Raw genomic sequence first — 19,283 nt, forward strand, 5'->3', positions numbered from 1 at the left:
GAAGTTGATGAAAAGGGCACGATGTTCTCTTCTCGCGAGACTTGTGAGCGACCATCTTGTTTCTGCCCCTGACAGAGTCTCCTGTAGCGGTCACTGGGGCGCGAAGACTGTTGTGTGGACGCTATCTGACAATGTTGTCCCGGGTGGTACTTTCTGCCGCCACCGCAGCAGGTGAGAGGTACAGACCCTAGTCCAGGCTAGCAGAGTGATTGCAAACCAGCGCGTCTAGGGTTACTTGGAGCGGGTGGGAGGAAAGGGGATGAAAGGCGCGGCGGGATTTGGGCCTGCGTGGAGAGTTGATTAGTGCCGCTCAGAAGGAGAGTGTGGGGTCTCGGGGGATAGGAATGGGGGACGCATGGCCTTAGTGATTGGGCTCCGCGGGGACCGAGGAAGGGGCAAACCAGATTTCACGGTGACCTTGCTAACCTGTGCCTTGTGTATTTCTAGCTCCCTCTCTGAAGAACGCAGCCCTCCTCGGTCCAGGGTAAGTGTAAGGGGTGTAATACTCCCTTTTGTCCGTGTTTTATCACCTATTTCACTTCTGGGTAATCTGTTCTTAGCTTTGGGCCGGTAATTACCTTTCTTTAGGTTATTTTGGAACGCTTCAAGTCTCATTCAAACATGTGTGCTCCTGTTACTGCCTGGAACACCGTTGTGTCACTTAATGTGTTCTAACTAAACTAGAAACTGGTTTTGGTGTCCCCTAAGCCCCGCCCCTCTCCCTTGTGACCTTCAGCTAGGCACAGCTGCGGCATCTCTAGTCGGGGTTACTAGATTGCATACCCTAGGACAAGTTTTGTTAAATAAAACAGTGAAGCATATTGTTTTTAATCTGCCTCCCAGATTCCAACTTTTACTGTCAGGTCAGAGAAATTATTCGTCGTTTCAGTAGATATTTATCTTGCCACGCACGTAACCGAACGTAAAAAAAATGAGTAAGGTTAAGTACCTGCCTTCGTGGACCTCACGCACAGTCTACCAGAGGAGGCAGCTATAAAATGGTAGTTTACAGCGAGGATTCCAAAGCTGAAAGAGGGTACACCGGGCTCCTCCACTTACAAGTGGGACCTTACTGTGGGACCTTAATTTCCCCTTGTGCAAAATAGAATAGTACATTATGGATTGTGAAAATTAAGGGAATTAATTCCTGGGAACCCTAAAAACAGTGCTTGGTACATAGTATGTGCTTAGTAAATATTAGAAGGTGTTACTGATATTTCATAAAACGTCAGTTTTCTTTGGGATTTCTCTTTTTACTTCCAGACTTAGTCCTAAATCTTGAAAAATTTGATAACAATCCTGTAGCTTGAAAAAGTGGCTTTGGTTTATCTGTAATTTTTGTATAAGCAATAAAGTGAGGCTATAATTGGCTGCTTCCAACTTCTCAGAGAAGAAAGATTCCATATAGACAAGTAAATAATTGTAATATAGATAATAAATACATATACAAAATGCAAGGAACATCCTTGATTTCTCTTTCACATTTCATGTCTAATGCATTAGTAAGGCTCTTTCTCCAGATGATATCCAGACTCTGACCACTTCTTCCACTACTACTGCTACTGGAGTGTGAACCACCATCACGTTTCACCTAGGCTATTTCAGTTGTCTCCTAACTAGTCTCCTTGAATCTATATTCTTGTCCCATTACAGGCCATCCTCACAATAGCCACAGGGATTCTGTCAGTCCCCCCACCCTTCCCCTGCAGAACCCTCTAGAGCTGCCCATCCCACTTGAAATCAAATCCAAACTTACCTTAACACAGAAAGTTCAACATGGGTTGACCCCATCCTACCTCTTGATTTACCTTCTTACGTTCTCTTTTAAGCTCATTCTCTAGCCTTACTGGCCTTCTTGCTATTCCTCTGAAAACTGCCAAGCTTATTGTTGCCTCAGGACCTTTGTAGTTGCTCTTCTCTCTTTTCCCCAGGTCATTGGCTCAAATGTCATCTGATCTACCAAAAAAGCCTTTCCCTCACTCCATTGCTCCTTAGCCCCTTCCTTCACCTGTTTTTCTTCATGGCACTTAAAACTGTCTGAAATTGTGTATGGACCTATACACTCAACACTTCCCAAACCCCTACTAGAATGTCAGAGGCTGGGACTTTGTCTGCTTATTGTTAAACTCCCGGTGCCTAATATAAGCAGAAAGTCAGTAAATGTTTTGTTGAGTGAGTAATTGTCAACCCAAGATTGGAAGGCCTTTACAAAGGATATACTCAAGATGTTCTGAAGGCTGGTTGGTCTTGGCACTCATTAAGTGAAAGGTATACCAGGCAGAAGGAGCAGCATGAGGGTTTTTTTGTTTTTTTTGTTTGTTTGTTTTTGAAAGCTGTAAGTAGTTCCATATGGCTGGAGAGCAGGAGAATGAAGGAAGATGAGGATATAAAATTTGACAGGTGCTGAATCAAACAAGTAGTTTGTTTTCTGTGGGCAGGAGAGAGCCTGTTGAAGAGTTTTAAAGTCAAATTTGCATTTTAAAAACTTTCAAAGCAGCAGGGAGGGGGCTAGGTTCAAGGGGTATTTGAGGAAGAGCCAAGAGAACAGATTTTGGGTTACTTACTTGTTTAGGCAGGAGTAGATGAGGGCTTGACGTGAGACAGCCAGTTAGGGAGAGGATTTGTGTTCCCCTAAAGCAAGTTCTTTAGTGCTATGATTTAAGTCAGTGGTTCTCAACCTGGGGCAGTTTTGCCCTCCAAGGGACTTTTGGCAATGTCTGGAGACACTTCTTGGTTGTCACCACTGGGTAGGAGGGGGGATGCTACTGGCATCTGGTGTACAAAGGCCACAGGGATTCTCCTAATTATTCTAAGTGCACAGAACAGCCTTCCACAACAAAGAGTTGTCAGTAGTTGAAAATGTCAGTAGTGCTGAGGTTTAGAAACCCTGATTAAAATGAAAGAATCTTGAGCATGATTCTCAGATTTCAAAAGTTGGTGAGGTAACTCAATACATTGGGAAGCAGAAATAATATTCAAAAGACAGGCAGTGAACAATAATCAATGAAATAATGTAAACTCTTACATTGCAAGGAGATAAGAGAGAGGGGAGGGGAGGGACAAAAACATACTTAGAATTTGAAGGGGATTTAGCTCGACAGCAGATATGAAAAGGCTAGAGGATTTTATTTCATCAGAATCCTATGTAGCAGTATGCTGTAACTGCTACAGATACAATCTTAGGCTACTTTAAAGATCAGAATAGTTCGCAGATCCATGATAATAGTACAGTGGTTCAAGCCCAGCGATGGCAATAGCAAGTTCTCAATATGTATTGATATTTGTAGGATGAATGAATCAGTCAAGCTATATTTCAGTTCAGTATTGTGTTCAGTTCTGTATACTTCATTTTTGTAAACAAAACCAGTTTGCTGCTTGTGGACAGTCAGGATTGTGAAGGAACTGAGATGTTTAACCCAGATACATGAGTGTTAACTTACATAGAAGAATAATATTAGAACCAATGGATAGAGGTTTCAAGGATGTATGTAGCAGTTCAATTCAAAGGATGATCATAGTTAGAGCTATCCAACACTGAAAAAGCATGTTTCACTTAGTGGTTATTTAGCACCCCAATACAGAGAATATTCAGAAAGGTCAAAGTTCTTGCCATCAGGGAGCTCACAGCACAGTGGACATGTAATAGCTAACCGCTTACATAAAACTTTACCATATGCCAAGCACTATTCTATATACTTTACATTTATTAACTCAGTTAATCCTCACAGCAACCCTCTAAGGTCATATTCTTTGTTCCTACTTTACTTTAGAGAAATCAGAGACTACAAAAGCATAAATTAAAATTTGAACCCAGATAGTCTCGCTGCAGAGTCTATGTTCTTACATAATTCATTGCTAGTAATAGACATATAAAGTGCTAGACAGATGACCCGTAAGACTTAACAGAAGGGATTCTAGTATTGGGTAGAAGGTTACATACAGCTTTAAGTAAGTTGTTTCCCCTTATCACACAGCTAATTATGGGACCCTAACCTTCCTGTTCTTGGTCTGTTCTGTTCCCATTAAGACAGTGGGAAACAGCCTCAATCCTCATCCCTATTTGTTCTTTTCTACAGTTGTTCATACATTGTGTTCTCTTTAAAGAATAGGCTTTAAATTTGTGTAATTCCTACCTGTAGGGTATTGCAGGCAACAAGGATCTTTCACAAAGGGCAGCCAAGTCTTGCCCCTGTACCACCTCTTCCTGAATATGGAGGAAAAGTTCGTTTTGGGCTGATCCCTGAGGAATTTTTCCAGTTCCTTTATCCTAAAACTGGTGTAACAGGTGAGCATTTGCCCAATGTTTGATAGTATGTTTAGATGGTATGGTTTATGTTAATCTAGCGTTTTAGTGGTCTCTTAACCTCTTCCACATGTACCAGAAAAATCAAGTCAGTTGTTTTTAAAGTAAAGTGTGGAAGTGATTCAATATAAGAATTGATTTGGTTGCTTTAACTTGTCTTTGGAATAAATTTGTTTGGGATTTTAACTTGATTTTATAACATTGTCTCCATTTCTTGTTACGCCAAATTTATTGACTGCCTGCTGTATGCTAGGCACTGTTCTAGGCATACAGTGGTGAACTGAAGTGCCTGCCATCATGAAACATACATTCTTTTGTAGGATAGACAATAAGGAAATGAGTAACTGGGGAATTCCCTGGCGGTCCAGTGGTTAGGACTCGGTGCTTTCACTGCAGGGGCCCGGCTTCCATCCCTGGTCAAGGAACTAAGATCCTGCAAGCCGCACAGAGCGGCCAAAAAAACCAAAATTGAGTAACTGTATAATACATTTTCAGGTAATGATAGAAAGAGCTGTGGATTAAAATAAAGCCAGGTAAGGCAATAGAGACTCTGTGTTGTATGTATAATTACGAAAAAAGAGCTGGGCCATGTTAATCAGGTTTTTTTTTTCCTTTTAAAAAGGCATAGGGACTTACCTGGTGCCGCAGTCGTTAAGAATCCGCCTGCCAATGCAGGGGACACAGGTTCAAGCCCTAGTCCGGGAAGATCCCACATGCCACGGAGCAACTAAACCCGTGTGCCACAACTACTGAGGCTGTGCTCTGAAGCCTGCACACCTAGAGCCCTGCTCCGCAACAAGAGAAGCCACCGCAGTGAGAAGCCTGCGTGCCGCAACTAGAGAAAGCCCGCGCACAGCAACGAAGACCCAACGCAGCCAAATGAATAAATAAATAATTTTATTTAAAATAAATAAATAAAAAGGCATAAACTGTACTGAAACCTTACATTTTTATAATACTATATGCTTTCACTTTATTTAATCCATACAACAGTTCTATGAAGACTTTTTTTTTTTTTTTTTTTTTTTTTTTTGCTGTACTGTCTGGAGCACAGGCTCCAGACGCGCAGGCTTAGCGGCCATGGCTCACGGGCCCAGCCGCTCCACGGCATGTGGGATCTTCCCAGACCAGGGCACAAACCCGTGTCCCCTGCATCGGCAGGCGGACTCTCAACCACTGCGCCACCAGGGAAGCCCGAGACTTTCTTTTTTTTTAATAAATTCATTTATTTATTTTTGGCTGCGTTGGGTCTTCATTACTGCTTGCAGGCTTTCTCTAGTTGTGGTGAGCAGGGGCTACTCCTTGTTGCGGTGCGCCAGCTTCTCACTGTGGCGGCTTCTCTTGTTGCAGAGCATGGGCTCTAGGCACACAGGCTCAGTAGTTGTGGCTCGCAGGCTGTAGAGCACAAGCCCAGTAGTTGTGGCGCACGGGCTTAGTTGTTCCGCGGCATGTGGGATCTTCCCGGACCAGGGCTCGAACCAGTGTCCCCTTCGTTGGCAGGTGGATTCTCAACCACTGTGCCACCAGGAAGCCCTATGAAGACATTTTTATTACCCGGAACTAGAAAACAAAGAATTTGCTGAGATTTATTCTCTCTTTAGTGACTGAGTTGGACTTAAACACAGGTTCTACAGTTAAGTTTAGTGTTCTTTCTACTACATGCACTGCCTCTCTTGCTGTTTCCAAATATTGCTATGACCATGAAACATTGAAAACCAAAGTTTTTTTTTTTTTAATCTCTCCAGGGAGTGGCCTAAGGTAGACTAAAATTGCAAGAAACATTAAGTTCCTCAGACCTCCATAGCTGATAAAAATGCTACATATGATAGGCCTTTCTTATCAATTCACATTTAAAATTTATACATTGAAGGCAAATTTTTTTTAAAAAATGAACTGTTGAAACTTTGTATGGGAAACTGGGTAAAATATATTTGAGAATGTAACCCTTTTATTCTCATAGTACATCCTAACATCCTTTGGTACCTGTATTGCTCAAAAACATTGTAAACTGCTTCCCCAAAGACCTGCTTTGACCTTACCTAGCATCTAATGAGGCATAGAGGAAAATCCTAAAGAAATGTACCTTATGGTTTGTGTCCTTTCAGAATTCATGGCCTGGTTAAAGAAAAAGATGGCTATATTTGAAGCATTATAATAAGACACTACAGGAGTTGAGAATCCTGTTATTTAGTTCTTTTACATACATGCTTCATAGTTGTATCTGTTTTGTTTGCTTATTTCCAGTGTCAGGTTCCTATTCAGTAAATAGGCAAGAGTGGATAAATTTTATTCTGACCAATGTCCCCACTCAATAAATAGTATATTTTGCTGCACAAATTACTTCTGGAAGTAACTTGACATCTTTATAAAATACTTCCTGTTAGTTGAGCAATTGTACCAGATACTTAATATACATTATTTCTCAATTTCATCAACCCTATGAGGAAGGTACTATTCCCATATTACAGTTAAGGAAACTAAGCTCAGAGATCATCTATATTGCTCAGTGTTTTATAAGTTGCAGAGTCAGATTTCCATGGGTCCAGATCCTTGTTCTTGCAACCCTACCATACTGGTTCTCATCTAGTGTTCCGTCTTTGAATCTGATTATTTAAAATCATGATTAACTTTGCCTTCAACTAATTAAGTACGGAAGTATCTCTGTCTTCCCCTTTTAGACATAGTATATCCATCATAAAATAACTTTCTCTTCTTTTAGGACCCTACGTGCTCGGAACTGGGCTTATCTTATATTTACTCTCCAAAGAAATATATGTGATAACTGCAGAGACCTTCTCTGCCATTTCAGCAATAGGGGTGCTTATCTATGTAGTTAAAAAATATGGTGCCTCTATTGGTGAATTTGCTGATAAACTCAATGAGGTAAGAACCATAAACCTTATTTCCTATTTTAGACCGTAGTAATCGTGTCAAAGCCATCAAGTGATGTTTTTGGTACGAATGATAGGGGCAGAGCATATAGAAATGAATCTAATTATAATGATTTCGGTTATAAGTGTTAATGTTATTACTAACTTGAGATCAAGTTTTAAAAATCTACCAAACTTTCTCCAGCTTTTCCATAGTGTTGTTCATTCAACAAGATACTGCATAGCTATTTTTGGCAACTCTTTTCACGGATTTGTATAGTTCTCCCTATGTGTGGGTGTTTTCACAAATGAGGGGTATGACTTCGAGGAAGCATAAAATGAAACTTTTTTATTACCCTTGGTACTTTCACTGATCTTTGTTGTAAATATCATAATTGCAGCAAAAAATTGCCGAACTGGAAGAAGTGAAACAGGCTTCCATCAGACAAATCCAAGATGCAATTGATCTGGAGAAGTCACATCAGGCACTGGTTCAAAAGCGCCATTACCTTTTTGATGTCCAGAGGGTAGGTTTCAGAACTTTCTAAGGCAAGTGAAGTTACTCATTTGTGTGCATTTAACACAAAAAATTAGAATCTTACGAGGAATAGTTGGATAAGTTGAGCATATTTTGTTTAGAAAAGAGAATATTTGGGTGGGGGTCTAAATAGCAGTTACAGATATTAACTATACAGTGGACCTATCCAGTAGAAAAATAACTAGAATTATTACTCTAAAACTAGAAAAAGTAAAAAGTATAAAAGGACACATTTTGAGTCCACACAGAGGGAAAATAATTCATTAAGTTATAGCAGATTAAAAAATGGCATTCACTGTAAAATACAGTAGGTGAAATACATGCTGTGCATTTCATACATGCTCACTATAAGAAAGTCTTACTTAACATACTTGCTATAAGAAAATCTGATACCTCACATTCCAGATTCACAAAGCAGATTCAGATGGCCGGAGAGCTTTTTACTATGATCAAAGCATAATTAGATTCTAAAATATGTAGTTTCTAAAACAACTTTAGGAACGTGTTCAAGCATTTTGTTGTTAATTACTTTGAGCCCAGTACTTTATGCCTGATATTTAAAGTGAGATGAGCTTATATTGAAATTTTATGTATAGAAACACCTATGAAATGAAAAATTAGGTGCTAAGGTAAAATAAGTATCTGAAATATTAAGGGTTTGGGCCAGTATTTCCTAGTGTAGTCTCGGTACCATGTGCACCAGTCATCTTTGATGCAAATTTTTGGACCCATTCCAAGACCTGTGAGATTAGAACCTCTGTTAGGAGCTATCCAAGAGTCTGTATTTTTTTTTAAATAGGATCCTGAGAGATTCTTAAGCACATAAATGTTTGAAATCCTCAGAAATTTTTAAAATATCTTTCCGTGCAGATTTAGGTTACAATCTAAATGCTTCCTGCCTCATAGAAACTATGTATGCACAAACAAAATCTGGCTTTTGAAGATGTAGCTTTTTTATAAGATTCAAATGATAGTCATTAAAATTTTTATTTATTTATGAAATATTTAATAGGTATATTTTATATGTGGACACTGGTCAAGGCAAGGTGCTGGGAATACAGCAGAGAGCAAAACAAAGTCTGCCTTCCTAGGGTCTCTCTCCTAGCCAGGGGTTGAGAGAAGGACAGGAGAAAAATAATTAAGCAGATGTGAATGTCAACTGGTATGAAGTACATGTAGAATAATGAACTTATGTTAAAGGAAAAGAGATTTTAGAAGGAGGGAGTTACTGTTTTTATTGGGCAGGCTAGAAAGGCTTCTAATGTGATATTTGAATAGAGACCTGTCAAAGTGATGGTTCAGGCTGTGTGGATTTCTGAGGAAATAGTATTCCAGGCAGAGGGAAGAACAATTGCAAGGGCCCTAATCCTGGAAGCTTGCTTGGTATAGACAAGGAAAAGTAAGGAAGCCACTGTAGCTGAAGTGGAATGAGTGAGGAGGAAGGTAAAGGAAGCAAGGCAGGGAGTGGCCAAGGGCTAGGTCATGTAAAGTCTTACAGGCTTCTATGAGAACTTTGACTTGTACTCAGAATGAGAGAGAAAGTCATTGAATCTTTTAGGCAGAGGAGTGATATGATCTTGCTCGTGTTTTGAAGGGTGACTCTGATTGCCTTGTTGAAAGTAGCCTTCAATCTTGTATGCATTGGTTCGAAATGCCAGTGAGTTAGCTAAATAGAGTTGTTAGGTAGACCATTAGATATATGAGTCTGGAATCACTGGGAAGAATTCCAGACTGGAGATGAGGGAATCATGAGCTTACAAGAGGCACAGCTGTAAGACTGGAACATGAAAGAAAATAACTGGAGGAAACAAGGATTATTTTAATTTGTAGTTGCCCTACTTATGGTCAAGTAGTAAGGGTCTAAGAATTTGGCATAGGATTTAGCAACATGGAGGTTGGTGACCTTGGTAAGGGCTATTTGAGTAAGTTGAAGGAAAAAAAAAATGGAAGAAAAGAAATTGGAGTCTGAGTATAGATCACTGTCAAAATTGTGAAGGAGTTTTACTGTATTGGGCAAAGAAATGACTCAGTAGCTCAGAAGGTAGGATGTAGTAATCAAGAGAGATTTTTTAAAAGATGGAAAGTATAACTACATGTTAGCATCTGATAGAAGTTAGTAGAGAGAGAAAAATTGATGCAAGAAAGGGGTGGGAGTAGGGAGGAATTTGCTGGAGCCATGTCCTTCAGTAGGCCAGAGAGTTTAGAATACACAGGTGGAAGGGTTGGCTTCAAGAGCAGAGACAGTTCAGCCATAGTTAAAGGAAGGCAAAGTATGTGAGTATGGGTCCAGGTAGATTGGTTTATATGGTGCTAGAAGTTTGTGAAGTTCTTTGTTTCCTTTTTCTCAGTGAAATAGGAAGGTAGGTCATTTGTTGAAAAGGAAAGTAGTCAAGGAGATATACTAGAGATTTCAGGAGAAAGAAGAACAGGAGAGTGAATGGACTAAAAAAAAAAAAAAAAAGATGTACCTAGAAGTATTAAGGGCCTACTTGAGATTAATATCTGAAGCCTTTATATAAAATAGGCAGACCTATAAGCATTCTCATTACAGACTAGAAGATGACAATATACCGGTCACCATTACTAAATCAATGTTATTCTGGCAGTAGTAGCTGATATTAGAGAAGAGAAAGAAATAAGAAGTATAAAAATTAGATAACATAAAGTTATCCTACTTACAGATTACCTGATTATATACCTCAGAAAGCTGAGAGAATCAACGTAACTCTTAAAACCATAAGCAAATCAGTAAGGTATTTGGGTACCAAATTAATATCTAATAAACAAAATCAGTAGCCTTCTGTATATAAATATCAGTTAGAAAATATAAGAGAAAAAGGTAAACCATTTAGGAAGAGATACCTAGGAGTAACTTAACTAGAAATAGAGTCTTTTTGCTTTGAAAAATGTGAAATGCTTGTGAGGTATAAGGTTCTGAGAACCTAGACTCAATAATATAAGGATATCAAATTCTCCCTACTTTAATCTCTAAATTTTACACATTCCTAGAAAGAAAATACTAATAGACTAGGAGTAGGGGGTGTTGGGACTTGAACAAATTGATTATTACTAGAAAAAGTAAAAAATATTCAGGAGTATTCTGAAAAAGAGAAGTAGTGAACAGTCCTACCAAATATTAAAGCTCAAAATTGTAAAGGAACTTTAAATAAATAGCTTGGCACACTACATGAATAGAAAGTCAGATTGGCACAGCACTTGAGAGAGAGGGTCTAGAGATAGACCTAAACTCATAAGGTAGTTTAGATCGGTGGCATTTTCATCTTAGAGGGGAAAGACAGACGGGTATCTTTGTAGGTACAGAGTTGTTTTCCTACTTTTTGCCTTACACCAAAACAAATTTAAGATGAATTAAAGATCTTTAGATAAGAAATGAAACCATAAAAGTAGAAAAAGAGAACATGAAAAACAATACAATACCCTTGGAATGGCAAAGCCTTTCTAATAAAGACAACAAAATGCAGAAACTTGTGTGGTGACGCATGTTAACTAGACCCATTGTGGTGATCATTTCACAATATATACAAATACCGAATCATTGTGTTTGTATGCCTGAAATTAATGTAATATTGTATGACAGTTATACTTCAATTTTTAAAAATCCAGGAACTATAAGAGGAAAAATTAAGTTGATCTCATTAAAAATTTAAGTTTTACATGTAGAAGTTACCATAAACAAAGTTAAGAGACAAACTAGGAAGAACACATGCATTCCATATGACACAAAAGGGTAGTTACCTTAGGATAGACCAACATCCCAGTAGAAAACTAGGTGTAGGACATGCACAATTTATAAAGATGTAAGTAAATGTAAATGGCTTCTAAATATGTAAATTTTCTCCTTAGAGAATGACAATTAAAATTGATATTTTTTTCTGCTTATCAGAATAGTCGAGAGTGAAATGTTTTATAAACACCATTGGCCAGGGTTTAGAGTAACAAGCATTTGTGTTGCTGGTGAGAGTATGAAGCAGTACAACTTTTCTGTGGAATTGGACAGTGTTAATCACAAGTTAAAATGGATCTTTAAGAGCCTGGGCTTTGTAGCCTGACTCCTTGTAGTCAAGTCTTGGCTTCACAGTTCATTTGCTCTATAACCTTGGACAAATTCCTTAGCATCTGCCTCTGTTTCCTCCTCACTGTAAAATGAGTATAATAATAGTAACTATCCCATGGTGTGATTTTAAGATTTAATTGAATTGACACACAGTGTTTAGAACATAGTAGGTACTCAACAGTTATTAGCTATTATTTGACCCAGCAAGTATTCACACATAAGTGCAAAGACACATACAATATACGCAGCAGCATTATTTGTTAAAGAATTGGAAGCAACCTAATCTATTAATAGAGCTTAAATAAATTATGGATTATGAGACACCAAAATAGTAGAATCCAATGTAACTTTTAAAATTAAGGTGGGTCTTTGTGTCATAATCAGTAAAAGTGATGTTTGTGTGTGTACATTTACCTATGTTTTGTTTATTAAATATTTCTGGGAGAAAATACAAGAAATAGAGGAAGATGGTAGCCTATGGAGGGGCTGGAGGAGACTTATTTTTTACTGCATATACTTTTAAATATATTTTTACTATATGCTGTTAGAATTTTTCTACCACATGCATGTGTTACCTATTCATATTAAACAAATGAATTTTGCATAAAATACAGGTAATGATGGGTATTCTAATGGGCAGAATCCTCAGAATGGAAGTGATCCTTTAACTATGCAAACAGTTTTCATCACTTCTTAATTTTCTTCAGAATAACATTGCCATGGCTTTGGAAGTTGCTTACCGGGAACGACTGCATAGAGTATACAAGGAGGTAAAGAATCGCCTGGACTATCACATCTCTGTGCAGAATATGACACGTCAGAAGGAACAAGAGCACATGATAAACTGGGTGGAGAAGAACGTGGTACAGAGCATCTCTGCGCAGCAGGTACATGATGTTTTGAAGCTTCTGGAGTTGTATTGATATCTCTGACAGGATAAAAATAGCTCGTAAGGAGTCTTTAGCCTAGAGACATTGGAGTGGTCCTGGTTCACTTTTCTGGTTAGTGGTAACCTAGAAGATGCTGTACAACTGCCTTGGTAGGTTGCCTCCCTCCTCAAAGTTTGGCTTCCAAAGAGTCTCTCACCTCATGGATCAAGAGGAGTGGAAAGATGGTTGAGAACACTCGTTGAACAGACGTATGTTCAAGTTCCAACATTTGGGAAATATTAAGCAACATATTTCATTTCTCTGTAAAACAGAGGCTGGACAAGTCTTCTTCTGAGCCTCTTCCATTTTCTGAATAATTCCATGATTTCCATTCCATGCCATTTCCTCTTCCCAGCCACTTAATTCATTGGTCTTGAACAGAAATGTTTTCTATTTTTTACCTAAATGTGATTTCCTTTTTAAATTTTATGTTCTTTATTTACTTTTGACTTTATGTCTTCTTTCCTAGATTTATAGTATACTTAGGCATTTCTGATCATTTTCTGCATAACCATGCAGGACTAGAAAAACAGGGTCTGTCAACATTTAATGCCTTGGGTTTTTTAAAATAAACTGTCTTTTACATAAAAGTTATATACTTATTTAAGAAACTTGAAAAGACAAAAGTATACAAAAGAGACTAAAAGTTATTTTTATTCTTTCTTAACATTTCTCTATTACTAATGTTTGTTAGGTTGGTCTTTTTTAAGCAGCTGTTAGCTGTAAAACCTAACATCAGTGGCACATGGTTACAGGAGTATCTAGCTTCAACCTCTAAACAGGTTTCACTGATGAAAGCTATGAGCCAGGGGACTTTAAATTCCCTCCATTTGCTTAGAATAAATTTTGCATCTCCCCCATGTTAAATAATTAAATAATTTTTTGTAGTCTATCATATTAAGCCAGTACTCCATCTTGAGATTCCGAGGAACCTCTTATAGGAGGTATCCTTTAGAATTACAGTGTTTATACCCTTCCATGATTTGAAAAGTTCTAACCAGCTTTCTCTTTCCTTATCACAGGAGAAGGAGACAATTGCCAAGTGCATTGCAGATCTAAAGCTGCTTGCAAAGAAGGCTCAAGCACAGCCAGTTCTGTAAATGCATCTGTCCCAATTGAGACAGCTAGAAACAGTTGACTGACTAAATGGAAACTAGTCTATGTGACAGAATCTTTCTGTATTGCCCTATACTGAAGTTAGTTTCCCTTTCCTAAAAATGAAAAGTTTGAGTTTCATGTAATGAGAGAATTAAAACAATCTGTTGGCCAGGAAGATGTTTCTCTCATCCTTCTTGCTCTGCATTTTGAGTTGTTCCATGATCACTTTTGAATAAGCAGTTTGCTTTGAATAAAGTTTGGTACCTGACTAAAAATTGTCAAGTTAGAGTTTAAATTTGAATTAATTCAGCCATCTTACAATAAAATGACGGTTGAAACAAAGTTTTTCAAGATGCATAATTTTCTGAAATGTTATTTCAACATTTATTATATGGGTAAAAATTAAAGAAGTCATTGAGCTGATAATATTGTTTATAAAACTTAGTGGTAAGCTATTTCTTGCTGACAGGTTATGGAGAATTTAAAACTTTTCAGTATTCTTAAAATAACTAAAGGAAATCTTGTATATCAAATTATATCATTGACTTTATTTTCATTTTAGTAGTATGTCAACAGAAAATATTATGGACTCAATGTGTCATAAAATCACTCTGAAGAATCCAGCAGATAGTTAGAAGATTCTGCCCTTCCATTGGTTTGTCTATATTTAATTCTCCCATACTTGTATAAGGATTTACTTGTAAACAGATGGATAACTTACATAATAGGAAATATTTGAAAATACGTACCATATGGATAATTGCCATTTTCATTGACTTCCTAAGGTTTTAATTATATAACAATCATTTAAGTCAGTATTTATTGATTGATGGCTAATGTATTCATCTTATATAGAAATCAGACTGATATTATTAAGATGTTACTTAAAGGAGATTTTGATAAGGTCAGCAGAGATGTTCCAGATTATTCATTATACAAAGAATTGCCGTGCTAAGCACAATCCTGCACTGGTCATACAGAGATAAAAAGTTCCTACTTCAGGGAGTTAAATATCTACTGGAGAGGCAGTAAGAATATGTGAAACAGTACAGATTTTAGGTGTTTTGAGAGTGTAATGACAAGCACCATTTTAGGTAGTCTCAATAACCTCGTCAGTGTCCTTGTACATAACTGTATCGGTCAGCATTCAGTCAGAGAAGCAGAGCTACTAGGATATATGTTTATAGGTAAGGGATTTGACTTTATGGTGTCACGGGAGCTGGTTAAGCCACCTCTGTAAGCTCTTAATCTTTGTTTCTGATGAAGGAGCTTGACGTGCATGGAGCAGGCATTTAAGAAGGGAAGGTGGATGTGAAATGGGAGCAGGTAGGAACAAGTGGAAATCACAAGCACGGACTGAAACCCTTGTCAGTTTTTATTACCTCAGGTCTTCATGGTATGATTGTCCTGCAAAACCCCAAACCTTTCCTCACACACCTGGTCCAAAGGTTAGAGAAGCTGAAGGATGACCCAGAGAAGGGTTGGGAAGTTATAGGCCCAGCTACAACTGGTGCGTTAACAGATTAGCACCAGTATGTATAAGCCACAAAGTTGCTTCTTTGCATTCGCAAAGGCAGCTAGGCTAGGCATGAGGCTGTCAAAGTCCTCTGGCCAGTCACTTCATAATGAGAACAGTTTCATCTGGGTCTCCTCATAAGGCTATCAGATCCAAGCAGAGACTGACAGTGTGCCCCATAGTCCCCAGAACCAGGGAGCCAGATGAATGACATCCTGTACTCACAGCAACACTTACAACATGTTTGTATGGATAGCCAACACGATGCTGTGACACCTGGACTTTACTGTTGCAGCCAGCTGTAGAGCATATGCTGCTCCTTTTGGACAAGGATGTGCTGGAGGAGTTTGTTTACCTGTGCCCAAGGAGCATGGTATCACAACCCAAAGTGAAGCCAGTCAGGAATGAAAAGGTGGTAATAAGCTGAGCAGGTTTCCTAGAGGGGAAACGCCAGATCTTTACCTTCAGAATACCAGAAATTCATTTCTATGTGGTGGATGTGGTTTGGTATGTACAAATTGGCTGCATGGTAATTGGTTGTGCAGTCTCAAGAGTATGACAGTTATTTTTTAAATGTATGGTATGAAAAAGTTCAATTGATTTGAAGTATTTTCGTATTAGCAAAAGAAATGGATTACATTTGTCAATGATAAAAGGGAAATGTTGGGTTCTTTTGTCATAAATTTTGTAATGACCGTAAAAATAATTTCTAATCCATGATAACTAATAAGAATCTGAAGATCATTCCATCAAGTGGTCAGTTAAGTAATTCACTGGCTATTCTTAGCATCATTCATGGTGGAATAACCAGATATCTTTCCTGATCTGCTGAAATACGAAGTAGACAGTATCACCTGTGATGTAATCTAGCCAGACGTATTTAACCTGAATCTCTCAGGACTTAAGATGTAAATTCTAGTTTCCAGGAAATGCAGGAGATAGAGGGACATTATAAATGACACCAGGGGAAGTAATTAAATTAGGGATTATGCTTCCATTTATTGGGTCATAGTGTTTTTCATTAAAATTTTTAATGTTCTCTGTTAAGGTCCTGTACCTTTTTTTGTAAGATTTATTCTAAAGACTTTCTATTCTTTGTTAAGATTATAAAACGTACGTGGCTTAAAAGTAAATTTTCTGTTTGTTGGAGTAAGAAAATTAAGATTCAGATTCCTGCAACTTTGTTGCTGAGGTTAAATGCAATTAAGATGCAAAATGCTGTAACATTTGCTTCCAGTCATGGTAGACTAGGTAATTCAGACCAACTCTCCTACTGAAGAAATTTTTCGCATCTGGGTGAAATATAAAACATATCTTAAAAATATTAAAGCACCGGATGGCCCTAGAGATTGTCATACTGAGTAAAGTAAGTCAGACAAGGACAAATATCATATGATATCGCTTATATGTGGAATCTAAAAAAATGGTACAAATGAACCTATTTACAAAACAGAAATAGAGTCACAGATGCAGAAAACAAACTCATGGTTACCCAGGGGGAAAGGGGGCGGGAGGGGGGGGATAAATTGGGAGGTTGGGATTGACATACACACACTACTATATATAAAATAGATAACTAATAAGAACCTACTATGTAGCATGGGGAACTCTACTCAATACTTTGTAATGGCCTATATGAGAAAAGAACCTAAAACGAGTGGCTATATGTATATGTATAACTGATTCACTGCTGTACACCTGAAGCTAAAAACACTGTAAATCAACTATACTCCATTAAAAATTAAAAAAAAAAAAAATCTCTGCCTAACCTAGAAGTTTTGTAATTTTAGCTCCCACCGTAAGGATATGTTACATAATTTGTAGATGGTGTGAAATAAAGAGTTTAAGACTTTTTTGTTTTTCATATGAATTCCCAGTTGTTTCAGCACAGTCTACTAAAAAGATTATCTTGCCCCCCCAAAAAAAATAGAATAAAATAGATAATAAGAACATACTGTATGGCACAGGGAACTCTACTCACTTCTCCATAATGACCTATACGGGAATAGAATCTAAAAAAGAGGGGACATATGTATATGTATAACTGATTCACTTTGCTGTACAGCAGAAACTAACAACATTGGGAATCATCTATACTCCAATAAAAATTAAAAAATGTTAAAGCACCAAAAGATCATGAGAAATCATCAGATCAAGAACTGAGAGAGAGTGGAAATTCAGAGAGGTGAGGTTAGCCCTCAGGACCATTTTTGTCCTGGGAGCATTTGCCCATCTGAAAGACATGGCTAAGACACTTAGTCATGTTTTTGGTCGTTTCACAGGGCTAGAGGAACAAAAGATGGAGTTCAGGACCCATCAAGAATAGAGACCCTACATCATTAATCATTAGAGAAATGCAAATCAAAACTACAATGAGATATTATCTCACACCAGTCAGAATGGCCATCATCAAAAAATCTAGGAACAAAAAATGCTGGAGAGGGTGTGGAGAAAAGGGAACACTCTTGCACTGCTGGTGGGAATGTGAATTGGTTCAGCCACTATGGAGAACAGTATGGAGGTTCCTTAAAAAACTACAAATAGAACTACCATATGACCCAGCAATCCCACTACTGGGCATATACCCTGAGAAAACCAAAATTCAAAAAGAGTCATGTACCAAAATGTTCATTGCAGCTCTATTTACAATAGCCCGGAGATGGAAACAACCTAAGTGCCCATCATCGGATGAATGGATAAAGAAGATGTGGCACATATATACAATGGAATATTACTCAGCCATAAAAAGAAACGAAATTGAGCTATTTGTAATGAGGTGGATAGACCTAGAGTCTGTCATACAGAGTGAAGTAAGTCAGAAAGAGACAAATACCGTATGCTAACACATATATATGGAATTTAAGAAAAAAAAAATGTCATGAAGAACCTAGGGGTAAGGCAGGAATAAAGACGCAGACCTCCTAGAGAACGGACTTGAGGTTATGGGGAGGGGGTAGGGTGAGCTGTGACAGGGCGAGAGAGAGTCATGGACATATACACACTAACAAACGTAGTAAGGTAGATAGCTACTGGGAAGCAGCCGCATGGCACAGGGATATTGACTCGGTGCTTTGTGACAGCCTGGAGGGGTGGGATAGGGAGGGTGGGAGGGAGGGAGACGCAAGAGGGAAGACATACGGGAACATATGTTTATGTATGACTGATTCACTTTGTTATAAAGCAGAAACTAACACACCATTGTAAAGCAATTATACCCCAATAAAGATGTTAAAAAAATAAATAAAATATATGAAGAAAAAAAAAAAAAAAGAATAGAGACCCTAGTAAACCACCACTGCCTACCACCACCACTACCATTCGCACAGTCAGCTGCACTCTAGGAATAAAGATGAAGACAAATAACCAGCCCTTGGGAGTTCCCTGGTGGCCTAGAGGTTAGGATTCCGGGCTTTCACTGCTGTGACGTGGGTTCAACCCCTGGTTGGGGAACTGAGATCCTGCAAGCTGCGGGGCGTGGCCAAAAATAAATAAATAAATAACCAGTCCTTAATGAACAGTGTCCTGCTGTGAACAGATGACCCAGTAAAAAGCCCCGAACTTTGATTAAGGTGATCACAGATTGCTGGTGCCCCCAGGTGGCTGGCAAAAGCAATAAAAGAAACCTTGTTTGGAGGAAGATAACATGATTCTAGTCTTGCACTGCACTCCGATCACTACATTACGTTGTGTTAAGACTCCAGCTTAGCAGGCTGGAGAGAGACTCTCCTGCTGGCCTTGAAGAATCAAACTGCCAGGTTGTGAACTGCCTGTGGACAGGACCACATGGCAGGGAACTGCAGGCAGCTTCTAGGACCTGAAAACAGACTCTAGCTGACAACCAGGGCCCTCAGTTATACAGCTGAAAGAAAATTTATTTGTCCAGCAAATAGGGGACGTGGATTTTCCCCAGTCAAGCCTCTGATGAAACCAAGGCCCCAGCTAATACCTGAACTG

General features: G+C 38.4%; 1 protein-coding gene across 1 annotated transcript; it reads left to right on the forward strand.

The window, feature by feature from the left end:
• Positions 1-18: 18 nt before the first annotated feature.
• Positions 19-16,826, forward strand: ATP5PB (ATP synthase peripheral stalk-membrane subunit b). Its single transcript, XM_079917916.1, has 7 exons — positions 19-171; positions 448-484; positions 4,140-4,285; positions 7,023-7,186; positions 7,575-7,700; positions 12,494-12,673; positions 13,738-16,826. The coding sequence occupies exons 1-7, from the start codon at positions 132-134 to the stop codon at positions 13,813-13,815; spliced, it is 771 nt and encodes a 256-aa protein (XP_079774042.1). The 5' UTR covers positions 19-131; the 3' UTR covers positions 13,816-16,826.
• The last annotated feature ends 2,457 nt before the right edge of the window (positions 16,827-19,283 follow it).

The sequence above is a fragment of the Stenella coeruleoalba genome (genome assembly GCF_951394435.1).
Source record: "Stenella coeruleoalba genome assembly, chromosome: 1".
In the NCBI taxonomy this organism is placed as follows: domain Eukaryota; kingdom Metazoa; phylum Chordata; class Mammalia; order Artiodactyla; family Delphinidae; genus Stenella; species Stenella coeruleoalba.

Bases quoted from the DNA above. Each gene is read 5' to 3' on its own strand.
- ATP5PB (XM_079917916.1), top strand. From the start codon at position 132: ATGTTGTCCCGGGTGGTACTTTCTGCCGCCACCGCAGCAG. The intron at 4,286-7,022 runs GTGAGCATTTGC...CTCTTCTTTTAG, and splicing joins TCCTAAAACTGGTGTAACAG to GACCCTACGTGCTCGGAACT. The intron at 7,701-12,493 runs GTAGGTTTCAGA...AATTTTCTTCAG, and splicing joins ACCTTTTTGATGTCCAGAGG to AATAACATTGCCATGGCTTT.